Source organism: Zychaea mexicana (assembly GCF_025766255.1).
Source record: "Zychaea mexicana strain RSA 1403 chromosome Unknown BDB00scaffold_88, whole genome shotgun sequence".
Taxonomy (NCBI): domain Eukaryota; kingdom Fungi; phylum Mucoromycota; class Mucoromycetes; order Mucorales; family Lichtheimiaceae; genus Zychaea; species Zychaea mexicana.
This window is the reverse complement of record NW_026516751.1, coordinates 28,442-50,016: the sequence shown is the minus strand read 5'-3', so window position 1 is coordinate 50,016 and position 21,575 is coordinate 28,442. Positions and strand designations below refer to the sequence as shown.

Here is a 21,575-nt window from a genome sequence, read left to right as displayed (position 1 = left end):
CAATATATAACATTTGATAGGCGAATACAATTGTGGAAATTACCGGCGTTCGAGTGTATGTACGTACCCAATGTAAGGTGTTGTGTCTTACTGAGGGAAACATCTCCGTTATCTCATACTCATAAATCGCAAGCGCCACGCAAGGCTTAACTCTTAAAGCCGCTGTGGCGATCCTTAAGTTGGACAGCACATTAGTGCGTTTGGTGGCATATTGTAAATCTAACAGTTACCATTGTTGAATGGTGTGTCTTTTGAGCAGATGCTGGAGTTATATTGCTGAGGCTAGATACAAGCAATCTTATCGCTGATCATCTTTGACTCACCGTGAAAACACAATGGGTAGAAAGTGATAATCGCTCTTTTGTTCAATGCTGTTATTGTGCATCAGCCGAAAAAAAGCATTCAATCTTGCAGATAGCTCTAATTATCTTACAGTACTACGTATGATTATTTTTAAAAGCAAGTTGCACCATCCATGATGAATCTGTCATTTTTAAAAGAATATGGTTAGTCGAACTCCCACTCTTTCTAATCCAGAACATGATCTTTTGAGTCCCAGTGTACCTTGAGGAAAATTCAAAGAAGGAACCCCATCTTTCGTGACAAAAAGCAGAATAAGATCAACGACTAACCTCATTCATTAATGAGTGATTCTGTGGGTGATACACAAAAACAACACTACGAATAATTAGCAACGCCATTATTAATGGTAACTATTATACTGCTGCGACATCATGTATTGTGTTTTTTTTTTCATGGATTTGGAAGGATTAATAATGAGCATTTGCGCCCTCATAAATGCAAGAAGTTACTCTTCCACAGATTTTTTGAGATATGAGGCATATAACGTTTAATTAAGGAACAATGGGACCAAATTTGATCCTCTTCTGGTTTCCAAGAACTAGGTAATATCGCATGTCCTTCTGGTTTTTGCCTGTTTGCCTAGGAATACCAAAACAATAGCCAAGGCAAATGGTCCAATAATGAGCAAAGGAATTAAAGGACTTGATTGTTGAATCCGTATAAATTACAATAACAAACAGTTCGATTTCACACTACCGTTAACTCCTCAAAATAAGCTTTATCTTCAGGTAAATGTGTTATGAAATCACAAGTGTATAGGATCTCCTCCAAGCCGTCAGTATTTGCAAATGATATATTTAGTGTTGAATTTTGGTGTTATATAGTGGCAAATATATACTTAATCATAAGTAGCATGGTTTTTCAACAACACCCCGCGCGACCAGTAGGAAAGATCCTTTATAGAGACGGTCCCCCACCACTTTTCGAAGATGATGATACACCTGCTCAACCGAACAGCAACAGTGATAAGGAAACATTGGGTGAGACGCACGCCGTGCCAGTTCAGCAACCTCGCCATCCCGTTACGCCTAGCATGATACTCGCTAGCACGTTCACTGAACCCAGCTACAATAGCACTACACTACCAAATACGCCTGTTAGCTCAGGTAGCTACGCATATTCTTTATATATAGCACAAGGAAACGAAACAAAATGCATAATATATTCCTTTCATAAGCAATTGATAAAATTCTTCTCTTATCTAGTCTCATCAACCAATAGTACATTATCTCATCAGCCTTATAGCAGTAGCAGCACCACTGACTCACAAACAACATATTCATCGAATACTATGTTTACGGTGTATACTTCAGCTTCTGATATTGTTAGCGATGATATTTTAATTCCAAGATCAGGTGACGAAGATCAAGGACCTGACAACCAACCGGGGCAACTTGCCCCCGCGCCCAATGCTGATCTTCAGCACGATGCCCGTTTAGCAGCTATTACTACTCATGGTTCTGCGTTTATTCCTCCTGGTGGTCCACTCGATAATAAAATTGACATTATTCAACAAAGCCAACACTTTGCGTACCCGGAGCAACAGCAGCAGGAAGAAGAAGAACATCAGCAGGTGCCGGAAAACAGCAAACGGGAAAGAGAAAACGAAGAAGGGAATGAAAGTGAATCGGATCAAAGACAAGAAACGACGACAGGTCATCCTACTACAAAAACAGCATCTGGTTCTATAGAAATTGCTGAAACTAGTGGTGACAATAGCAGCAACATCAACGACAATGATAGTACCGAAATTAAAGAAGCCGGGGAAAGATCACTTAAACGCCAATGCAGGAGACCATCATCATCATCGAAACAATCGCAATCGGATCATGATGAACCCAGTGGTAGCAGAACGGCAGTCCAGACGACGATACCGGAAAACGACAAAGTATATCATGTAATCTATCAATATTACGAGATGGAAGATACTCAACGAGAGCGACCAATCATAATGGCTGAAGCAGAATGGCACACAAACAACGAGATACACCCACTCTATCACAATGATGACAATACTACAGACGCGCCCTTCTGGATGTCATGTCATGTTTACAAAGTTCCAAATGACTGGCATGAGTTTACAGTGACTCATTCAAACATTTTGAGTGCTCTTGAAAATCAATTTCAAATCAATATAAGCCAAAGAAACAACAATCGAGGTAAGGTGTTAGCACAACACTAACGTATTTTACCAGTTCAAAGGAAGACGAAAACACAATCTTATAAAACAGCAGTAGCCTGATATATAATTATATATCCCACTCAAACTTTAGACAACACAAACTCCAACAATACCACCAGAAGTGACATGGACAGGCAGTAGTAGTAGTATCAATAAAAATAAAATGATCAAGCATCGTCTTTATTAGAAAAATAATATAATAAGCGCCAATGTAGCCATGTATTCAAATAAATAGTCACTAATACTAACATTGATGACTGTCATCAAAGAAGTGTATGAAATATAAACAATGAAGTAATAAATGTTGATACGCCTCATGCACTTGCATGGAAATCAATACAAAGGAAATCGTCATGCAAAACGAATTTTTAACATGTGCAATAATCTCAAAAGTTCGAAACTAGAAAACCTGCAGGTATTCGTGCGTTAATTCATCCCTCTTTTGTACACTTATAAAATCGCTATAGCATCTCAAGCATACAGAAGGCGGTTCATCAACGTGTTCTTACAGGCTCAGCTGGAATTATCTTGACGAAAAGCTATTGTAGGAATACCAGCGGAAATAATGTACAAAGGAAGAAGAAGAGTAGTAAATTAACAGCAAGTGACAACGACAGCGACAACCACCAATACATGTAGCAGGTGGTACATAAAACGTTTGGCATCTTGCAAAGAAAAATAATAGGTCATATATATGATGGTAAATCGTGTATACTTAAAATCGCAGTAAGCCATCCAAAGTGCGAAAAAGGCTCAGATAAAAAAGTACCTTGATGCTCCAATCTCCTTTGCATCGTGACCTGCAGGTAGCTATCGCATTACAATAAACCATATCTACTTCATTAATTCCTTACGCTTTTGTCTTTCTTTGACTGCATCAGGAAGAAAAAAAATTTACAATGACAGACTGATTCATTCTCATGAAAACAATGAGTCCATATCCAGCTGCGAGCTACTTTGGTAAAGGAAAAAGAACATTATTTTCATTGATAGGCTATACATGCTAGGAAAAGACAAAGGCAATGGCTTACACTGTGTATTGTTCGAAATGTCACACAGAGGCACGCATACTGCTTTTGGTCAATGAAAGATAGGTAAGCATTGGTTGAAGTATCTAACGTGTTTATGGGGGCTGTTGTTGTCAAGGGAAAGGACTGCAATGTGTATGCACATGATGATACGGATTAGAGGATATATTGTAACAACTACTGCAGCAAGTCTTTGTATGACTCTTAAAAAACTAGTACCAAGATGAGACATATACTCATCTAAAGTACAAGTACTTTATCTTTTGATCTTTTCGCTAAGATACAGTCAAAACGGTTATACAAACGGCTGGTAGTTTAAACTGATCAGCTGCAAGGTACACAGGCCACAATAAGTTTAAACTGGCCTTATGTTTTCCTTCCAAAGTTCAAAGCGATCGACGATATCCTTCCTTTTCAACACGAGTTATGGGCACGCTTCTAGTACCTTATCCATCTTAAGCGTGAATCTATGACAGTTTTACATTCCCGCCGTGATTAAAAGTACTCGAAGGGTTACAATAAGGGATATCGTTGACTTGTGTAAATGCTTAATACCACACCGCAATCGATCATCATGATTATTGATGCTAATCACTGTACGAAACTACCCAAACAAACAAGATCAACACATGTTATAAATGAAGCGAGAAGACAGTTCGGACCTCGTATCTGTTAGTAATTGTGGTTTTGTGTCCATTTCCTTTATTGGCTTTGAGTCATACGAGCAAGATAATCCTTTTTTTCTGCATGATACTTGTCCAACGCTTTCTTGGCCGTATCCACATAACCCTACATATGTGTACGATTTTCATAAATAATTAAAACATCTTTCGGATATAGACACATGTTGAAAGAAGATTTCCAATTGCTTTTCATATTGCGGACAAACCTTTTTATCGTTGTCAGAAAGCACCTTGTATTCTTTCGAGGCCTGACCAGCCTGTTCCATCAACGGCATTTTCATGAACGAGGGATCGTTGCGCCTTTCTTTCAAATAGTACATGTAACCGTTCATAGGAGGACGTTTAGGAGCATGGGGATCTGGCAATACTTTCAACTTGAACTTTTTACGCAACAGATTTTCATGATAAATTTGCTGAGGCGTAGCGGTTTGCATTGCCTTTTCGTAGGCTTCAAAATGGGCTGCGGTTTCCTTTTTGTACATGTCCACGTATTTCTGCATTCCCACATAGAATTAGTAGATATTAAAATTCCGATGCTGTTTGTTGAAAGACGTGATATATACCTGCTTATCAGTCTCTGACATAACACGCCATTTAGTGGAAAGTTCCTTGGTGGCCTGAGCAACATTGATCTTGCCAGATTCCGGACTGTAATCCTTCATGTGCTCACGAATGTAGATCTGCCACCCAGAACGAGGGCGTGGTGGTACATGTTCAAGAACTAGTTGTTGAAAGAAAATGTTTAAAGAAAAGATTCATTAAAACCAAATAAACGCGCGTATTTTTATATTTAATGTTGGATGGAACGTGGCAAAAAAAATAGTAGTCAACAAGGTAAACATACTGCTGTTGAACTTCTTGGGACGCATGAACTTGACGGAAACATAGGCGCGTTGTTGAAGGCCAACGCTAAATTGGGCGATTTTAGCCAGTGCGTTCATTGGTGTTTATGTGGTAAGGTAACAGGGAAAGGCCCTAAAAAATGAGGGAGAAGAAAAATATGCGCGGTTGCCGTCCTACCTGAGGCAGTCCCACTGCTAAAATTGGCGAACAACGGAGGCCCCTGTGTCACGATAAAAAATCAAAAGTTCCATTCTGACAGCCAGAACTTCTTCCTTACGTGCAGCATTGTAAAAACCGTTTTTAACTTTTTTGAGACAGTTGGTCTGAGGTGCTAGCTACTAAATATGAAAGCGGGCCGCTCTTATTATTTACAGATCTGAATTGTGGTACTTTGGTTGATAGACTATCAAATGAAAAAACTCGATTTGCATTTATAGTATTACAATAAAATGTAAACAAAAACAAGATAAACGTACACTTGGGTGAGGTAGAGAAATGTATCAAGTCGCGAAAGACTACGATATTAGTGTATATATGCTCGCTGTGCTCTTAGGACTTTAGTGAATATCCCACGCTATCATTGCTCTAAGAAATAAAGGTAAAAGATGCCAGTGAAACGACTGCAAGTAGTGGCAACCAATTTAATAAGCATAAAGTTCGTACAATTGCTGCGAATGTGTACACACAGTGGATAACAAATCTTACTAAGATACAAAAGCAGAAGCTGTGTATGTATCTATCATTCACTACAGGGATTTCCATCTTTATAACTGCTTTTTGAACTGAGTTGTCTGTACAGAGTGTGCTGTCAACAAAGCGCCAACGGAGAACAATAACCAGCTGTACTCGCCAAGCACAGTATGACCTTGATCATAGAGTTACAACTACCAGACAACACTCTTCTGACTCGAACATACGGTCATCAACATTGGATTTTTTCGGTTACCATTGAACACTCGACATAGCTAAGCTACGTTCACATCACTTGCCTGCAGCATACACAACCCGCGGTCCTTCAGCCAAAAGATCCAATGGTGTTTCATATATAGCATATATTTTGGAATTCCATTCTACTTTAACCAGAATAAACTTTCTTATACAGATATTACATGCATGCTGCGATAAAAGATATGTTGTATGTATATGGCGGGGCTGAGATTGTCATGCTCCTTAAAGTCCTTGTTGGCGTTGGCAGCACATCAGTGAGCCAATAAATGTTAAATTCTACGCATTAAGCAAGATAAGAATTAGTATACAGAAACGTGCAGTAGACTGTGTGGACTGTAGAGTAACTTACCATCTTGCTTCGAACTTCCACCTGTAAACCGAGCGAAAAACCGATGGTTAGTAATGATGAAACTTTTACACCCCGAGAAAGTTCAAGGAAGAAAAGATTGAGACTTACGATATCCTCGGGCACCAAGAAAATGGTAGCGCCGATCTTACGAGCAATAGAAATGGCCAACTTGGCGTTATTGAAAGCATCCTCATCTATTTAAAACGTAAGTAGGTTTAGTAAATGCAAACAAAACAAGGTATTATTTTCAGGCAAAAGCTTACCAGTTCGACCAGGTGTTACTAGAGCATAATCGACATAGCCAGGCTTAAGACCATTGAGAACATCGAGGAAGAATACACCCGTACGCAGGGAAGGATCGCGGAACGACTGCATGCGACTTTGCTTGCCACCGCGTTGTGCCATCTCGTTGGCCCAACGAACCATATCTTGATCAGTGACAGGGCGGCCACCCTTGCTGAGCGACTGCAGCGTAAAGACAATGTTTTCACGCATCAACTGCCAGACCAAACCCAATGTCAAGGTCTTGGTACCATCCACAATATCCGCACCCTGAATGCCGACCAACGAGAACCGTCGCTCTTGACCCAAGTGGACAGCATAGTTGGTATTTTCAATCATCTTGAATCGAGACAAGGGCTGTTTCTTGCCGACCATGCGCCAGTTGACAATACCAGGCACAATTTTGTCGAATGCCTGCAACAAGACCAAACCATCCTTGAGATCCTCAAACAAGTTGTAAACACCGGGCTCGACATTTAAGCTGTTCAACCACAAGGTGAACATACGGGCTTCACGCTCGCCTTCAGCATCGAATGGCTCAATCTCAGGTGCTTCTTCTTCGGTCAATGGGTCCAGACCAGGGTGGGTGTTGAACAAGTGGGCAACAAAGGCCAAGTTCAGCTTAGGGTTACCAGCCACTAATGCAGTAGGAGTCAAGTATTTGCGACATCCAATGGCTTCGGCATTGTCAAGGACCATTTCAGCACGGCGCAGCAAATCTCGCTCTTGCAAAGGTGCACGCGAGCACGACTCAGGCTTGAGCTGATTCAACAGGATCGTATAGTTCTCACCATCGGCGACATCCTTGCTAAAGTTCTTGACCCTAACCACAAACAAGTTTTTTAAGCATCAGTAAAAGGCTCAAATGTTTCCTACAGAGCCAACTAATCTCACCTTCGGTCCCAGTTGGCAGCCTTCAAATGGTAGTTGAACCAGCGGAGCAGAATCTGATCAGGGGGAAGCTTCAAGAACTCGTCCAGTGTCTCGTCTTCCTCGAGCAAGCGATATAATTCGGGGTGAAGCTTGATATCGATTTTGCTGAGCAGACCACGTTTGATGATCTGCCAAATCAAGCCGAGAATCAAATGCTCACGACCTTCAATGATATCCGTAGGGCCAATGTTGACGACTGAACAGCCGATAGCCTTGGCCGAATTGATGACAATGTTGTTGTTTTCGACCATTTGGAAATTGTTGATCTTCTTTGATGCGTTCAATACACGCTCATCAATTGTATCCGGCACAGCATCGTTGATAAGCTTGGACAGAATCAAACCATCTAATGCCCATGTTGTCAGTCTCGTCCTTCTTCTCTGTCCTATATCCATATTCAAGTTAATCTCCACGAAACATACCCCTGCACTCGTCAAACAGCTGCATTGTGTTGGTCGGGATTGGCAGGCGGTGTCCAATATGAGCATCCCCAGCCATGACGCTGTTGATATGGCGAGTAAATTCGGTTCGTTCATCTTCGTTGATTGTATGGGTTGTGCTAGCGTTGGAGCCGTGTACTTTGATCTTGTGTTGATGCACATCGAAAGCGCCCTTGTTACGGCCTTCCTTGAGCTTTGCAGCGAGCTACATACAGTGGGTTGCCAAGAGAAAGAAAAAACGTCAGCCGCTTGAAACACCGAACTCTGCTTCGCATCTTTCCGTCTTCTTCCCCAACGCACACCTCTTGTCATGGTAGCCCCCTAATTTTCACCAAGTGCTTCCCGCCTTTTTTGTTTTCTCACATAATATGCATGATGCTCCTCCTTTCAAAGTTGCGCGCACAGACCCCCGCTCGAGTATAACTTCCTTTTGATACATTACCTCGACAAACTCTTCAGTATCGATTTTGCTAGTTGCACTTGTGCTGACTTGCTTCAGAGTAGCACGGATTTCGTCATAGTTATCACTGTAACCAGTGTCCTTGCAAGCTTGCTGAATTTCACTTTGGTCCAAATAACCATCACCGTCTAAATCGCAAGCACTATAAAACACATAATGCAAGCAGACATTTCTTATTTAATAAACCGAAGCTCTACACACCTATGCGCTTTGATATATATAAAGACGCGCTTCTCCCTCTTTTTCTCCGCAGGAAACTTCATCGTGTGGAGGTATAGGGGAAAGAACTTACTTGAACTGGTCAATCAAGGAATTAATGTCGTTAACCTGTAACGCAGGATATTTTTTCTGTAGAGTAAATGCGTTGAGCATGGGCATTTTTGGGGAGTGATATGAGTTCAAAAAACGGAAAGAAGTGAAGAAGCACTTCTGGCTACGGAGCGAATTTGTTATATAGTGTTTCAACTGACCTCTCAGTTCAACTCTGACCTCAATTTGGTAAAACTCCGCTCAAAGAAAGCGAGCGAACGAAGAAACGAAAAACGTGCGCTCTTCATTTCAGATTCCTGCGCATTGATGCCAAGACCCGTATTCCGGGATATTAGCAAACATATTCTTACTTTGAGACCCGGGCGCCATGATGACAGTCACCATGAGAATAAATTTTCATCTCCTTGGCAACATCCGTAGTCGAAAGCTTCAGAAAGAGAGTGAGAGGCGCGCATGCAGCATCCACTTTTAGGTTCCTCTTGTGCAGTCGTAATCAATCAACAACGCAGCAATAAGTGAACAACCATTCTTTTATGCCACTACTCACTATGTAAACGTAAATAAGTGAGAATATATATAATTCGATGGGTAAAATAGCACACATGTATAAAAGATTAAGAGAAGAAGAGAAAAGTAAATTATGCCTTCAATTTAGTGTGGCTACAAATAATTTTCTATGGATGAGTTTGCAATGCCTTAATAAATATCTGCTGCTCCGTCGCCGGCGCCAACGATTGAAGCGAGGGTCATACATTTAACTATGGCATATGTGTTGCACATTTCCTATTTAAACATTGATAAAGATAAGTTTTTAATGTCTAACAGCGTGTACACGCTCACTCACCGATGCTCAATTTCATGCATAGCAGTATAATCGAGATGAACAAAGGCTCTTTCTACGTTGCTCATCATTTCCAATGCATCTTGCAAAGCCTCTCCAACATCATGCGCCTCACGCAAGGGGCAGTCTGGTGGTAAGATAATGTCGACTTCGACCAAAAGCCGGTCTCCGACATAGTATGCTCGAACCTATACACAACAATAACATTTTTGTTTTTGAGACCTAAATGTGATCCTCACCTATCTCATCTCCTCGCCTTTCCTCTCCTCTCTTATCCAACGATAATCAAAGGGGAAAAAGTTGGATGTTACCGTATCGACAGCGACAATCTTTGATGAGAATCTATAAGCCATGTAGGTTAGCTGCTTCAAGTCATCCGTGCTGGCAGCATGGCCTGTTAATCGTTGGATGTTGCCTGGATATCCATTTAAATTGTAATTAATAAGCTTTTCATAGACTAACGAGCAAAATTTCATTAAATAGACATAGCGGACTCTTACCTAGCAAAAGTACCATCCACTCATATATGATATAAATGGATAACAGAATAGCACCGACTGGATCCAACCAAGGCAATTTAGCCCAAACAGCTAATTATATATATACCAAAATATCACCCTCATTATTAGTGATACTTATACTGAAAAAAGTAGAAAAAACAGTTCATAACCCTACCGACAACCGGGAAAATGGTACTAGCGATATTGAAAACAACGTCATTTTCGTGATCTTGCGCGAGTGCTTGAACGCTCGAACTGTCCTTGATTGACCAACACCACAGCCACAAAACACCCTTGATCACAATGTTTGCAACAAGGACAGCAATACCAATGATACTCAAATCAATTGGCTCGGCACTCTTTTCAGGATCCGTTAATCGTTGAACAGATGTTAATAAGACTTGCGAAAAAGATGTGGTAATAACAACGGCAAAGACGATGATGCCAAGAGGTTCCATGCGTGACTAAGAATATAGATTGCGCCAAGTTTTACAGAGTGAGTGTTATACGCATACACAATCTGTCTACTTAAAGAAATACACTGTCTCTGCATCCCAAACATTTAAAATCTTAAATATGAAACAAGTTTGGCTCTTGTACTTTGTACCTTTCCAACAGGGTACTTGTAGTAATCTTGCTTGCGCATGATTCTTATGGTGACAAAGATGATAGCGTTACTGAGCAAATCCAGAAAGCTCTCGAAAGCCGATGCCAAGATTGCCATCGAGCCAGTAAAGATAGCCAGCACAACCTTGCTTCCAAAGAGGACAAAGTTGGCAACAAAGGAGAGATTGATCGCCAAATGAATTAACCAACTTGGGGAGCCCTTTTTAGACTTGTAGTTGCCAGGACTATTGGTACGCTCAATTAATGGCTGGGTTATCATCGCCTCTTCATCTTCCAATAGTGAATTCTGCGAAGGTTTCCTGTTAAACTTGTTGTTGTTAATTGGCGTTGCGTCATATTGTTGCTGTCCTTCTTCTTCTTCTTCTACTGCTTCTTCCTGCTGACGTTGCTGATACTCGTTTGGCTGTTCTCCACGTTTTAATGCTTCCACTACGTCGTCCACCTCCATGAACCGCTCAATCATGTCATTTTGATGCTAAGGAGATGGAAATTGTGAGTGCTTTCCAGTATGATTCAAAGAGACAACCAAAGCACAATCACGAGTAAAAAAAGGAGAAAATTCCCCTACTTGGTAAAACTGGCGAACTCGCTTATTCTTAATAGCTTGTAAGTGATCGTCAGGAATACGTAATGAGCTGAAATGAACAGGAGGTGGGATAGCAGAGCTAGCTAGCGATCGTAGCGATCGACGGCTCCGGAAAGACCTGCAACTGCTTTCCACCGTTTCAGTGGTGGAAACAGGGGAAGACATGGATATTGGCATAGACATGGTTCGCTTTTCTGCTTTTTGCTGCTCTACCTCCTTGTTTCGAAAGTCGTAGTGTTTGATGAGAAAGAAGAATAGCAAGTAAAAGAAATGAGATGGAATCGAGAGAGAAAGCCTCGTATCAGGGGAAAAGATGACTGATGTGTGCGTTTTGGAAGCTGACAGGTTCGGAACTTTTATGGTAAGGTTATATGCTTTACTGCTAAGCAGGTCATTGTCAGCAGGGTGTAATAAAACACACTCACATTCAAACCTCCAAGGACCCCTGTATAACTAAGTGCTTTCGTATTCCCCTACCCTCGGTCTCCTCTTCTTATGCCCGTAACTCCCCGGAGCTAGATGTACCAGTGTTTCCTTATCACAGCAGACAGATGCTGCGTTAATGATTACTACAGCCAATATATTTCCTTACAGCATTCATTGTAAATTTTTCCCTATTTTAGAAGATTTATCGTCAAGAAGCTAGCATGTTCATGGTTAATGCCTGTAGACGCGCACGTACGCTGTATGTACACCGTATCATCGCCTCTTCTTGCTACTGGCGCAGCGGATTTCAAACACTTTGCATGGAAATTCAAGACTCGAAGGCATGGAAGTTTCTCTGTGACATGTGATACGTGAGATGGATTTTTTTGGATTCATCGAGCATTTATCTCCCGAGCTAATAAAATATGACTTATTGTAACATACATCTAGTGAGGCACTGTGCTTTATGACCCACACGCATGTAGTGTATGCACATTTGGACAAAGGCAATGAAGCATTTATAGATAAAGATTTATTATTAAATAATTTTGAACAAAGTAACTGCAAAATTCGTACGTGAATTTACATAAACATGGCAGCAAAGCTAGCAGCAAAGAGAGCGGACCAGGCGACGGCTTGGACCACCATGACATTGCTCAAGCCAGTGAAAGCGGACATGCCATTCGAAGTGCCAGAGTTGGAAGAGCCGGTGGAGGCAGCAGTGGCTTGACCATTTCCGCCTGTCTGGGAAGCACCGTTGTTATCGTTACCATTGGTTGAAGTACCAGCGCCAGCACCGTTGGTAGTGGTGGCAGATTGACTGGCAGCCGATTCACTGGATCTTTGGATCTCGGACGAGATACGGCTCATAGCAGAGCTTGCAGAGCTGGCAAGTTTAGTTCGGCTGGCAGCCACCTCAGACTCATATCTTTTAAAATAACATCAGGTCATTATAGTGTGCGCCTTCTCAGTATATGCAAAACCAGAATAGAAACAACTTACAAGGACGACAAGGACGACAAGGCCGGGACTATGTAGAAGGCGGATAAACGATACCGGAGATGATGAGTTGAAATGTTTAATACGTGCGCGGGATCACGCAATCAAAACGTTTTTTACCTTGTGCCCGGACGACTGCGGCAATACAAGCAACAAAGATCAAAGCGGTCAGGGTCTTCAAGTTCATATTGTAGAAATCTCGGGTGAAAGAGTTATTAAGACTCTCTGCTACTAGGCATGTTGCATATTTATATATCTCATGGATTGTAAACCCTTGTAGCGTTTATGCTTCCGAGACCGTGGCAGTTCCAGGTTTTTTTTGTTGTTGACGATCCCTTCGCTAAATTTACCCCCACCCCAATCCCGGCCCATGTTTTCCATCGGCGCAACAGGCGACGTGTAGATGACAGCTGGCAATTTTGGAGTTCCGATAAGCTTTTGCGCATTGTCCCAAGCCGCGGTTACGGAACACAGCTTGAATACGATAGGTGGCTTTTGGTATGGGTGACTCACATGAATCAAGTAAGCTTGGTTTCCACAAATAACATATTTACTTTGAACTTTATCCCCTTCTTTCTTTTTTGCTAACTCTTATCTCTTTTGACTATATACCTTGCATATTTCCCATGATTTATAAGAATCATCAAAACAGTCATCGTCCAACACGCTCTTCCTTGACCATTGTAATCAAGGTTGGCACAACCACCATTTGCGATGAGCAAACACATTTCCCTGTGCTGTCAAACTTGTCGTCCCTTGTTGAGGCAGTTTTGAAACTCAAGTCGCTCGGCCACCGCGTTGTCCTGATAACAAGTGCTGCCGTCGGTACTGGTCTTCGACGACTGAATATGAACGCCAGACCTACCAAAATGGCCACACTGCAGGTACGTACGGGTCTTATCTACTAGCTATCATATTCGATACTAAATTGTAGGTGTGCATGTAGGCTGTCGCTGCAGTAGGTCAAGGACGACTCATCCGACTGTATGATGATTTGTTTGGCCAATTCCACCAACCTGTTGCTCAGGTGTTGTTAACCAAAAATGATTTATCCGATGTGAGTGTTCCTATTTGTTCTCGCGTTCAATGCATATTGACCCTAAACTTTCTTTAATTAGCGAGCACAATACCTTAATGCAGTCAGCTGCTTGGAGGAGATTCTGGATATTGGTGTGGTTCCGATCGTGAATGAAAACGATACCATTTGTCCACAAGTACGTATTACTACTACAGAAGCGAGGATCGGAATAACTGGGGTGTGGATGTGTGTGCGATGATCTGGAAAATGCTGACAGCCATCTATCCAAATATTGATAGGAAATTCGGTTCGGCGACAACGACACCCTCTCCGCTATAACCGCTGGCATGCTTAAAGCAGATTATCTGTTTTTGTTGACCGATGTCGATTGCTTATACACTGACAACCCTCGCACAAATCCGGATGCTAAGAATGTATCTGTGTGTCATGATATTCAAGTGCTACGAGAACAAGGTAGGTTAACTAGCTTTATACCTTCTTAAGAAGAAGGAAGGCATGGTGGGTGGATGGAATTTTTACTCATAAATATATACAGTGTCAGTGGCATCGCGCGGATCCTCGTTAGGTACAGGCGGCATGTCCACCAAACTAATTGCAGCCGATCTTGCCACGGCTGCAGGCGTACGCACAGTCATCACACATGGCGCTAAGCCAGACAATATTATGAAGATCATACAAGCCGACGACGCGGGAACACTAATCACGCCGCACGAGCTTGCTGTAGTCACAGGTGACAATTTGCCTGCACGAAATTTGCCACTCCATACCCTCTTTACTGCCAAGGATAACCCATTATACGATCGCAAGTGGTGGATCAAACACGGATTACATACTGCAGGCCGAATCTATATTGATGGTGGCGCAATGAAAGCGGTTGTATCCAAGAAGCAGCGTTCGAGCTTGTTTGCTGCTGGCGTTGTCGCTGTCGAAAACAGTTTCGTCGCCAATCAAGCTGTCGTAATTATCCATCGCAGAGAAAATGAGGATGGCCAAGTGGAGGAAGTGGAAGTTGGTAAAGGTCTGGTGAATTATTCGAGCCCGGAGATCGAGCGTATACGCGGCTGTCACAGCCAGGATATCACCAACATCATTGGATATATGGATGCCGAGTGCGTTATTCATCGTGATAACCTGGTTCGAACTTTGGAAAACGTGTAAACTCAACTGGAGCATGTTTCGCAACAGCAAGGAACGCTTGGGCATGGGGAGAATCAACACCATCATTACATTCATCATCAATATCATTCACCATCTCAACACCTCACACACACTTTTCTGTATATTATTCTTTCTACTTCTTTCTATAATATCACTTGGTTCTTCTTTCTCAGCCCATCGTCATCACCGTCCTTTAGTGACAACTTGATCATATAGCCTAGACTCCTTGTAATATATTTGGCTTTACTTTTGGAAGGCAACGGCGGAAAACTATCATTGTAGACTATTGCAAAGGGACTGTAAGCTAGTACAGCTATTATGATTATATTTTTAGGTCACTTAGTATACTTAGTTAGTCAAAAACAAATTAAGTTTATTGGTGTGCAAAGTGTTCAATCCGACTGACTGTTGCTCGTGGCAACACAACAATCTATCACTGAGTGCAAAACCCATATCAAACTAAAAAAAACGCCAACAAAGTGTAGTAAAGTATGTAATATTGATAGCGTTCACTGCAAATATATCATTTGTACTACATACAGAGCTATGTGCTTTGAATTTCTTCTGTTGATGTATTACAGTCAATGATGGTATCTTTTAATTTTTCGTTGGATTCTGAGAATAAACAAGAGGTTAGAGCGAACGCATCTATCTTTTAATATCGGGTTAGAACAACAACGTGCCCCGCCACATTGCTGCTCAAATTTCAAGTTGTCTGCAATAACAAACATACAAGTAATCCTATTTAGCAAAGAAGAGATAACAAACCCGTGCATATGTACTGTATCTTTTATTTATGTACTCTATTTATTTATACTGTTACGTTCTGTAACATACCAGTATACTATAAGTGGGGTAACAGAGTTTGTAGTACAGAACCATAAATGCTATGGTATGATCGAGGATTGATCATGCATGGTACGTTTCGAAACACTTTTAGGCGGTGTAAATGGTGAGCGGTGTGTGCTACTAACGGGTCAAGGTCTTGTTTCAAATATAGCGCACTATCTATGTACTAGCGATTGTTTCTTTATTTGATACACACGCCCTTTTTCAACCTGGGTAGTTTCAAAGCTTAAAGGCACGTTTACTGCGCAGTATATGATACACTAGCAGCTGTGTAGCAGCACATGCAGGGCAGTAGCACAAAGATAAATGAAATCATGATCTTCGTCCAGCGGACGAGATCACAAAGAATTCGAGATCTCTCTACTATTTTGCCTCTTTTATTACTTTTCTTCACTTTCTTCTTTTTTCGTCCCCGGGTATCGAATTGCATTGTGGATCCTCTCGTGTGCATGTCTCTATACATTGGAGAACAGAAAGTATGTATCATGTGCAAATTGTTGCTATTGTATGAAAAAAATTAGCATAGCAGTAGCATTTTCCCCACGCTACATTGCTTCTAACCACCTTCAGAGTCCCAACAAGAAAACAAGGAGATCGCGCACAGCACAATGTATGCACGCCATCCAATCTGTCTTCCCAGTTCTCGTAAAAAAAACCTAAACATGGTCTTTTTAGCAACCATGATACAGGACCCAAGATGCTGGTTTTTCCTCAAACACCACAAGCGTAGCATTCAGAAGTTTCTCCGCACCCACCCCACAACCCCTCCCCCCGGACGTCTACAGCAAAAAGAAAGCGCTACAACATAAACACGCCGTATCATTACAAACACTACTGTCTACTGTACTTCCCGTAACCCCCCCCTTGGCGCAACAAAGCAAAGCAATTGGAGATCAGTTGGACAACAGCAACAAGAATTCGCATTGCATATATGAACCTTTTTTAATGCTTTAAGTTCAAAACTGGGATAGTCTCCTGTACCCAATCTACTTGTGCAAGTTATTGGGGCAGTTAGAAAGATCTTTGGAGTAAAAAGTTAGGTCGGACATGGCAATGCTTAATGTATAGGATTCAAGTATATCACAGGGGCAGCTCTATATATATGGTTAACATGGATTCAGTAAAAAAAGTATTGATGAACTACATTTAGCCGCAGTACATGCAGGTACATGTAGCGCGTAACAACTCACGTACTAAAACCACAGGGTGCTATCAGCTGAAGTCGTGATAATGCTAATGATGAAGTGAAATATGCAGACTATGATACACCCATATTTGATAAAGCATCGATTCTACCAACATGGTGCTTTCCACTTTGCTTTAAAAGCTACTAACTGCTGTGGATTCAAGATGCAGAGCTCTAGTATTACATAGATGTAAGCTGCTGTATGTACAGGAGTATCAAGTAGATATAGTAGATATTCCACGTCGTGTTTTCGATATATGGGATGGGGAGCGAGAAGCAATGAGGTGTTTTTTGCAGCTACACAAATTGTTGCCACCCCTTTACTATGGGTGGCATTTAAGGAAATGTAATACTTTTTGAGTCTAACATATACAGGAAGTGACAAGGTCTTTTTTCGTAGAGGGAAATTATGATTCCTGCAGGCTGACACCTTGAAACTTTAACACGTATTGGGTTACTGCCTTGTCCGCTCCAGAAGCTTATGGTTGTGGTGAAGAAGGATCATTGTCATTACTGCCAATGTTAGCTGTTTCTTGGACCAACTCCCTCGCCGCTTAAGCCATGTGCACGCAGCAAGGGGAATATTTGCTATGCGCATAATTCCATGTTTGCTTGGAATACACACCAGTCTGTTATTTGGTTATACGACCAATGTATCCGACAGGAGAATCCAAGGCGACAAACTGGGCATACAAATCCAATGTATATACTGGCCAATATAACAGCGCTAATGCCGAATGTATGCTTTTGCCAGCCAGCCAAGGTATCATTACGGTAACCACTAATGTATAGTAGAAATATATGTCTTATCGCCTTCTTCTTCCTCTCACCGAAAATAACAAAACCGTAAGCTCCAACCTTGCGAAGTTGATCTGAATTGATACGTTCGATCACCCACCAACATGTTCTTGTGTATTTTGAGACACTACATGCCTGCCTCGACACTACTCTTTCCTTGACTGGTTCTGTCAATGAAATGCCGCCCAGATCAAACGTTCTGCACAGAAATACATATAAAGCAGAGCATCAAGAGCCAATTATAATCGTTATCGTCCACGCGATAAGATAGTCTTGATGCTAAAGACGGTCTTGTTGCTTCATTTCTGCTTTTACATTCATTATATATGGAAATCAATAGTAGAAAAATTGATTAGTATAGAAAACGTGTTATCACAGCAAAAAAAACTGAAGGATTGAGAACTTACAGACTGGTGGCTGTAACAGTTGGAGAACTATCGAAGCATTTGATGATATCGAGTCAAATACGCCATAATAGGAGTATCCCTTCCTCGTCTCTTGGTTTGGTGCAAACCTTGTAATATATCATACTTGTCACATCCAAATTTCGTCTTTATGGTTCCAGAAATTTTTGAGTCTCTGTTGTTCGCATTGAGTGTGATAATTGACGTCGTCAAGATTAGTCGAATAGACTATAAGTCGTCGTTGATTCTATCGTTGTGGTTGTACTTACCGTAGAATAGGAGGAAAAATAGGGCCAAATCAATATATATATTTATTAGGGTTTCAAAACACTGGTTGGAAAGACGTTAAAAAATATCATTATATGCAACGCTTTTAACACTTCTTCCTCACCTTGCCTTGCATTCAATAGATACAAATTGCCGTTTGTAGCCTTTCGGATACGTAAAACGGGAGGCCCAAACACAGATTTTGGATGTGGAAAGAATCTTCGATTTCTTTCAATCTACCATGGTGGAAGCTGGGTTGCTTTATAACTGGATTTCGTCGAGCTCCGCATCATCTAATAAGTATCCATGCCATACTGTATCGACTGGATCAAGAAGCATAAAGTGCAAAGGACTAAATGACTGTATTCATTGAGAGTAGTAAAAGAAAAGAATATGGGCACGTCATCGGTTTCCTTAAGAGCCTTACATTCCAATCTCTCTATATATCAGCCCCTACTCACACCTCCACACGAAAGAAATACATGACTTGACGTTGCGTCACTAGCTTCTGAATCTGTTTATTTAGAGTCTTTCCGGCGCTTAGGCGCCATTTATCTTCGCGGTCTGCTACTTTTTGTCTATCCTTTTCGATCAATTCTTTTGGTCTTACTGCCTCGGATAACATAGATCAATAGAATCCATTATAGTGGCGTTAGATGATCAGGCAGAGGCCATTGACGCTGCTGGAGATATCGGTTGGGGATAGTATGTTCTTAAAGACACTGCTTCCGGAGATGCTGAATTTACTGCTGCACGTACGCCTCTACTCTAAGACTGCTATTGCTGCTTCTCCCTAGGCAAGCTCACCAAGTACCTAGAAAATGACAACCCACGTTGTTTTCTACATATGTAAGCTGTCATAATAGTTTGACGAACTACTTAGGTTTGAATATACAATGGGGATGTGGCAGGCAAGCTAGCACTGATGACGCCAAAATTCTTTCAAGTCTATTCTTGTCAGCGAGACACTGTATCTCTTGTAGGTAATGCTCCAATGAGGTATTTGACGTGTTTTTCCTTCTAGGTTAACGAGAATGTCTGTTTTATCACATACTAAAAGCATGAAAGAGCTAACGTTTAAAATTTCTATAGAGCTAGTATGTATACTGATGGCTAATGCCACTCAATCCTTGATACTTGATTTTGCAACCAAATTGATTACGTTGAGTTATGGGATCACCATTGGGTAGTCACTGTGTTCTTGAAAAGTCAGTCAGGCGGCGGTCATTCACTGCTCACTCTTGACAGATGCTTGTGAAACCCACTGGTATGCTATGATACTTTACCAATGAGAAACAATAAAATCAGTGCTTCTTCTGTACTAGCAGAACTGCTTATGCTTTGAATTGAGTGCCGCTTAATATGCGCTGCTGCAAACATAAAGCCTTTTGGTGATAGAGAGAAGGGGCCTGATAAACTTACAAGACTACAATTATTAGTAGCGTCAATGTTTCAAAGAAGAAATGATCGCATTTCAAATATGCTTCGCTTTATTACGGAAATGGTACTTTTGCCATAACACAAGTTGTCTAGCAAATTATATGTGCATATTAGTATCTGACCGCGTGTTTACTATTGGTTATATCAGTTCATGTTAGAGAAAAAACGCTTACATTTGTTCCCCTCCTTGTGTGATGTGTTTAAAAGTTAACCCAGTGATTCGGAAGAGCCCGATATTTCATATTGCTTTTTTTAGCATTGATAGTGCGACACGTGTGTATTTGCTTGACGATAAATAGTAAATCAAATCACTTAGAATCAACAATCATGGCAGCGGCGACGGCAACAAGCGAGCGGCGATTGGCGGGGGAAGGGGCAAATGATTAATGCACCGATTCAAACTCTCTTTTTCTCCAATCATTGTACTACAGACAGCCAGACACATACACACACAGAGAGAGAGAGAAAAGAACATCAAGGGACCCCATCCGCGCCCATCAATTATCAGGCCACTTACCACTTTGTATGATACAGCACAAAGCCGATCCTGCAACTAACACACCCGAGTCAAGCTTTGTTATTGAGAAGCCCCCTGTTGCAAGTCCCTCATTCCAAATCATAATGCTACGTAGTAAGAGTAATAGAAACAAACAACGCGATGATGCCAGATGATATGCCAGTCATGATATATGCTGTAGAGCAATTTGGCTCGTATAAATCCCTAAGAGCTGACATTTAAGAATGACTCGTAGAATCAGAGTTTTTTGTGCAGAGGATATATCGAGTACGCGTATAGAGAGAAAAACTATATCTACCCCACTGCTACTACCACCTACTGTCACTGCGTACGTAATGATGTAGCTCTAACCCAGATGACATCGATCTGATGCCTTCAGCAACGTTGATAAACGTTAAACTCGTATAACATACAATGAAAAGTTCATTTTGTAAACAAAACACGTGCAATATTAGTATCGATAACTATACCCGTAAAAAAGACTGTCTACTTCTTCATGTATCTCATCTTGTAGTTTCTCTGCAGCGCATTTCTTTTATTCTAGCTCTCTAAGAACTACTACTACTATTGATGTATTACTAGGTACTGAGAAGGCATACATACTATAAGACTCCCGCGCACCGTGTTTGTTATAATTCTCCTTTTTCTTTTCTCTTTCTCAATTAATAGAAATTGCCAAACTAGGAGGAAGGAAGAGTTTAGTATAATTCTTTTCTTCTTTCCTTAATTACCATTACAATAAACTAAATACAGAACATTTCGTTGTGTGCCTCATTATAAAGAACAATTCTGCATGTTCCATACGACTATTTATTGCTGTTTGTGCGTAAAGCGAAAAAAGTTGTGTATCTACAAGGAATATATAACCGGCAATGCGGAATTGGAAGCGAAGGAAAAAAGTTGTGATACACACACGTATTTGCTCGCTACGTGCGTACAAGCTTTTTTTAATATGCGCTATTCGCATTTTGTGTGGCCACCTTTTTGTGTCACCACGCTTCAACGTTCAGTATTTTATTTCCTCTTCGACTACTACTACAGGGAAAGGGCTCCGCACAAGTTACAAATAAGTGCTGCAATTCGTATAGAAATAACATAGCACTTAATCAGGCCCTTCAAACAACCCCCGCTCCTTATTATTGCGCCCTCGCCCCACT

General features: G+C 41.3%; 6 protein-coding genes across 6 annotated transcripts; 2 read left to right on the top strand and 4 right to left on the bottom strand.

Moving 5' to 3' along the window:
• Positions 1–1,216: 1,216 nt before the first annotated feature.
• On the top strand, positions 1,217–2,450 carry BDB00DRAFT_876386 (uncharacterized protein; the record flags this gene model as incomplete). Its single annotated transcript, XM_053127480.1, has 3 exons — positions 1,217–1,469; positions 1,569–2,251; positions 2,385–2,450. 3 exons carry the CDS (start codon positions 1,217–1,219, stop codon positions 2,448–2,450), a joined length of 1,002 nt encoding a protein of 333 aa, XP_052975664.1.
• A 1,793-nt stretch (positions 2,451–4,243) lies between these two features.
• Positions 4,244–5,246, bottom strand: BDB00DRAFT_843243 (uncharacterized protein). The gene is made up of 4 exons (XM_053124945.1): positions 5,101–5,246; positions 4,820–4,977; positions 4,463–4,750; positions 4,244–4,362 (listed from the first exon to the last, which is right to left on the bottom strand). The coding sequence occupies exons 1-4, from the start codon at positions 5,195–5,197 to the stop codon at positions 4,276–4,278; spliced, it is 630 nt and encodes a 209-aa protein (XP_052975663.1). The 5' UTR covers positions 5,198–5,246; the 3' UTR covers positions 4,244–4,275.
• Positions 5,247–6,269: 1,023 nt separating this feature from the next.
• Positions 6,270–8,883, bottom strand: BDB00DRAFT_770649 (fimbrin; the record flags this gene model as incomplete). The annotated part of the gene is made up of 8 exons (XM_053119899.1): positions 6,270–6,323; positions 6,397–6,417; positions 6,505–6,590; positions 6,660–7,501; positions 7,573–7,957; positions 8,034–8,256; positions 8,494–8,653; positions 8,804–8,883. The coding sequence occupies 8 exons, from the start codon at positions 8,881–8,883 to the stop codon at positions 6,270–6,272; spliced, it is 1,851 nt and encodes a 616-aa protein (XP_052975662.1).
• A 738-nt stretch (positions 8,884–9,621) lies between these two features.
• On the bottom strand, positions 9,622–11,518 carry BDB00DRAFT_876383 (cation efflux family-domain-containing protein; the record flags this gene model as incomplete). The annotated part of the gene is made up of 6 exons (XM_053127479.1): positions 9,622–9,810; positions 9,934–10,037; positions 10,123–10,212; positions 10,298–10,586; positions 10,730–11,224; positions 11,318–11,518. The coding sequence occupies 6 exons, from the start codon at positions 11,516–11,518 to the stop codon at positions 9,622–9,624; spliced, it is 1,368 nt and encodes a 455-aa protein (XP_052975661.1).
• An 818-nt stretch (positions 11,519–12,336) lies between these two features.
• BDB00DRAFT_843229 (uncharacterized protein) lies at positions 12,337–13,249 on the bottom strand. Its single transcript, XM_053124944.1, has 3 exons — positions 12,881–13,249; positions 12,764–12,791; positions 12,337–12,689 (listed from the first exon to the last, which is right to left on the bottom strand). The coding sequence occupies exons 1-3, from the start codon at positions 12,945–12,947 to the stop codon at positions 12,344–12,346; spliced, it is 441 nt and encodes a 146-aa protein (XP_052975660.1). The 5' UTR covers positions 12,948–13,249; the 3' UTR covers positions 12,337–12,343.
• A 137-nt stretch (positions 13,250–13,386) lies between these two features.
• Positions 13,387–14,957, top strand: BDB00DRAFT_876381 (glutamate 5-kinase; the record flags this gene model as incomplete). The annotated part of the gene is made up of 5 exons (XM_053127478.1): positions 13,387–13,644; positions 13,707–13,817; positions 13,879–13,974; positions 14,078–14,252; positions 14,335–14,957. 5 exons carry the CDS (start codon positions 13,387–13,389, stop codon positions 14,955–14,957), a joined length of 1,263 nt encoding a protein of 420 aa, XP_052975659.1.
• Positions 14,958–21,575: the final 6,618 nt, after the last annotated feature.

Excerpts from the sequence above, each read along its gene's own strand:
- BDB00DRAFT_843243 (XM_053124945.1), bottom strand. The coding sequence starts at position 5,197 with ATGAACGCACTGGCTAAAATCGCCCAATTTAGCGTTGGCCTTCAACAA. Across the intron at positions 4,978-5,100 it reads TCCCAAGAAGTTCAACAGCA|TTCTTGAACATGTACCACCA; the intron begins GTATGTTTACCT and ends TTCAACAACTAG. Across the intron at positions 4,363-4,462 it reads TTTCTGACAACGATAAAAAG|GGTTATGTGGATACGGCCAA; the intron begins GTTTGTCCGCAA and ends ACACATATGTAG.
- BDB00DRAFT_843229 (XM_053124944.1), bottom strand. The coding sequence starts at position 12,947 with ATGAACTTGAAGACCCTGACCGCTTTGATCTTTGTTGCTTGTATTGCC. Across the intron at positions 12,792-12,880 it reads CGCAGTCGTCCGGGCACAAG|TCCCGGCCTTGTCGTCCTTG; the intron begins GTAAAAAACGTT and ends CCTTCTACATAG. Across the intron at positions 12,690-12,763 it reads TTGTCGTCCTTGTCGTCCTT|ATATGAGTCTGAGGTGGCTG; the intron begins GTAAGTTGTTTC and ends TTATTTTAAAAG.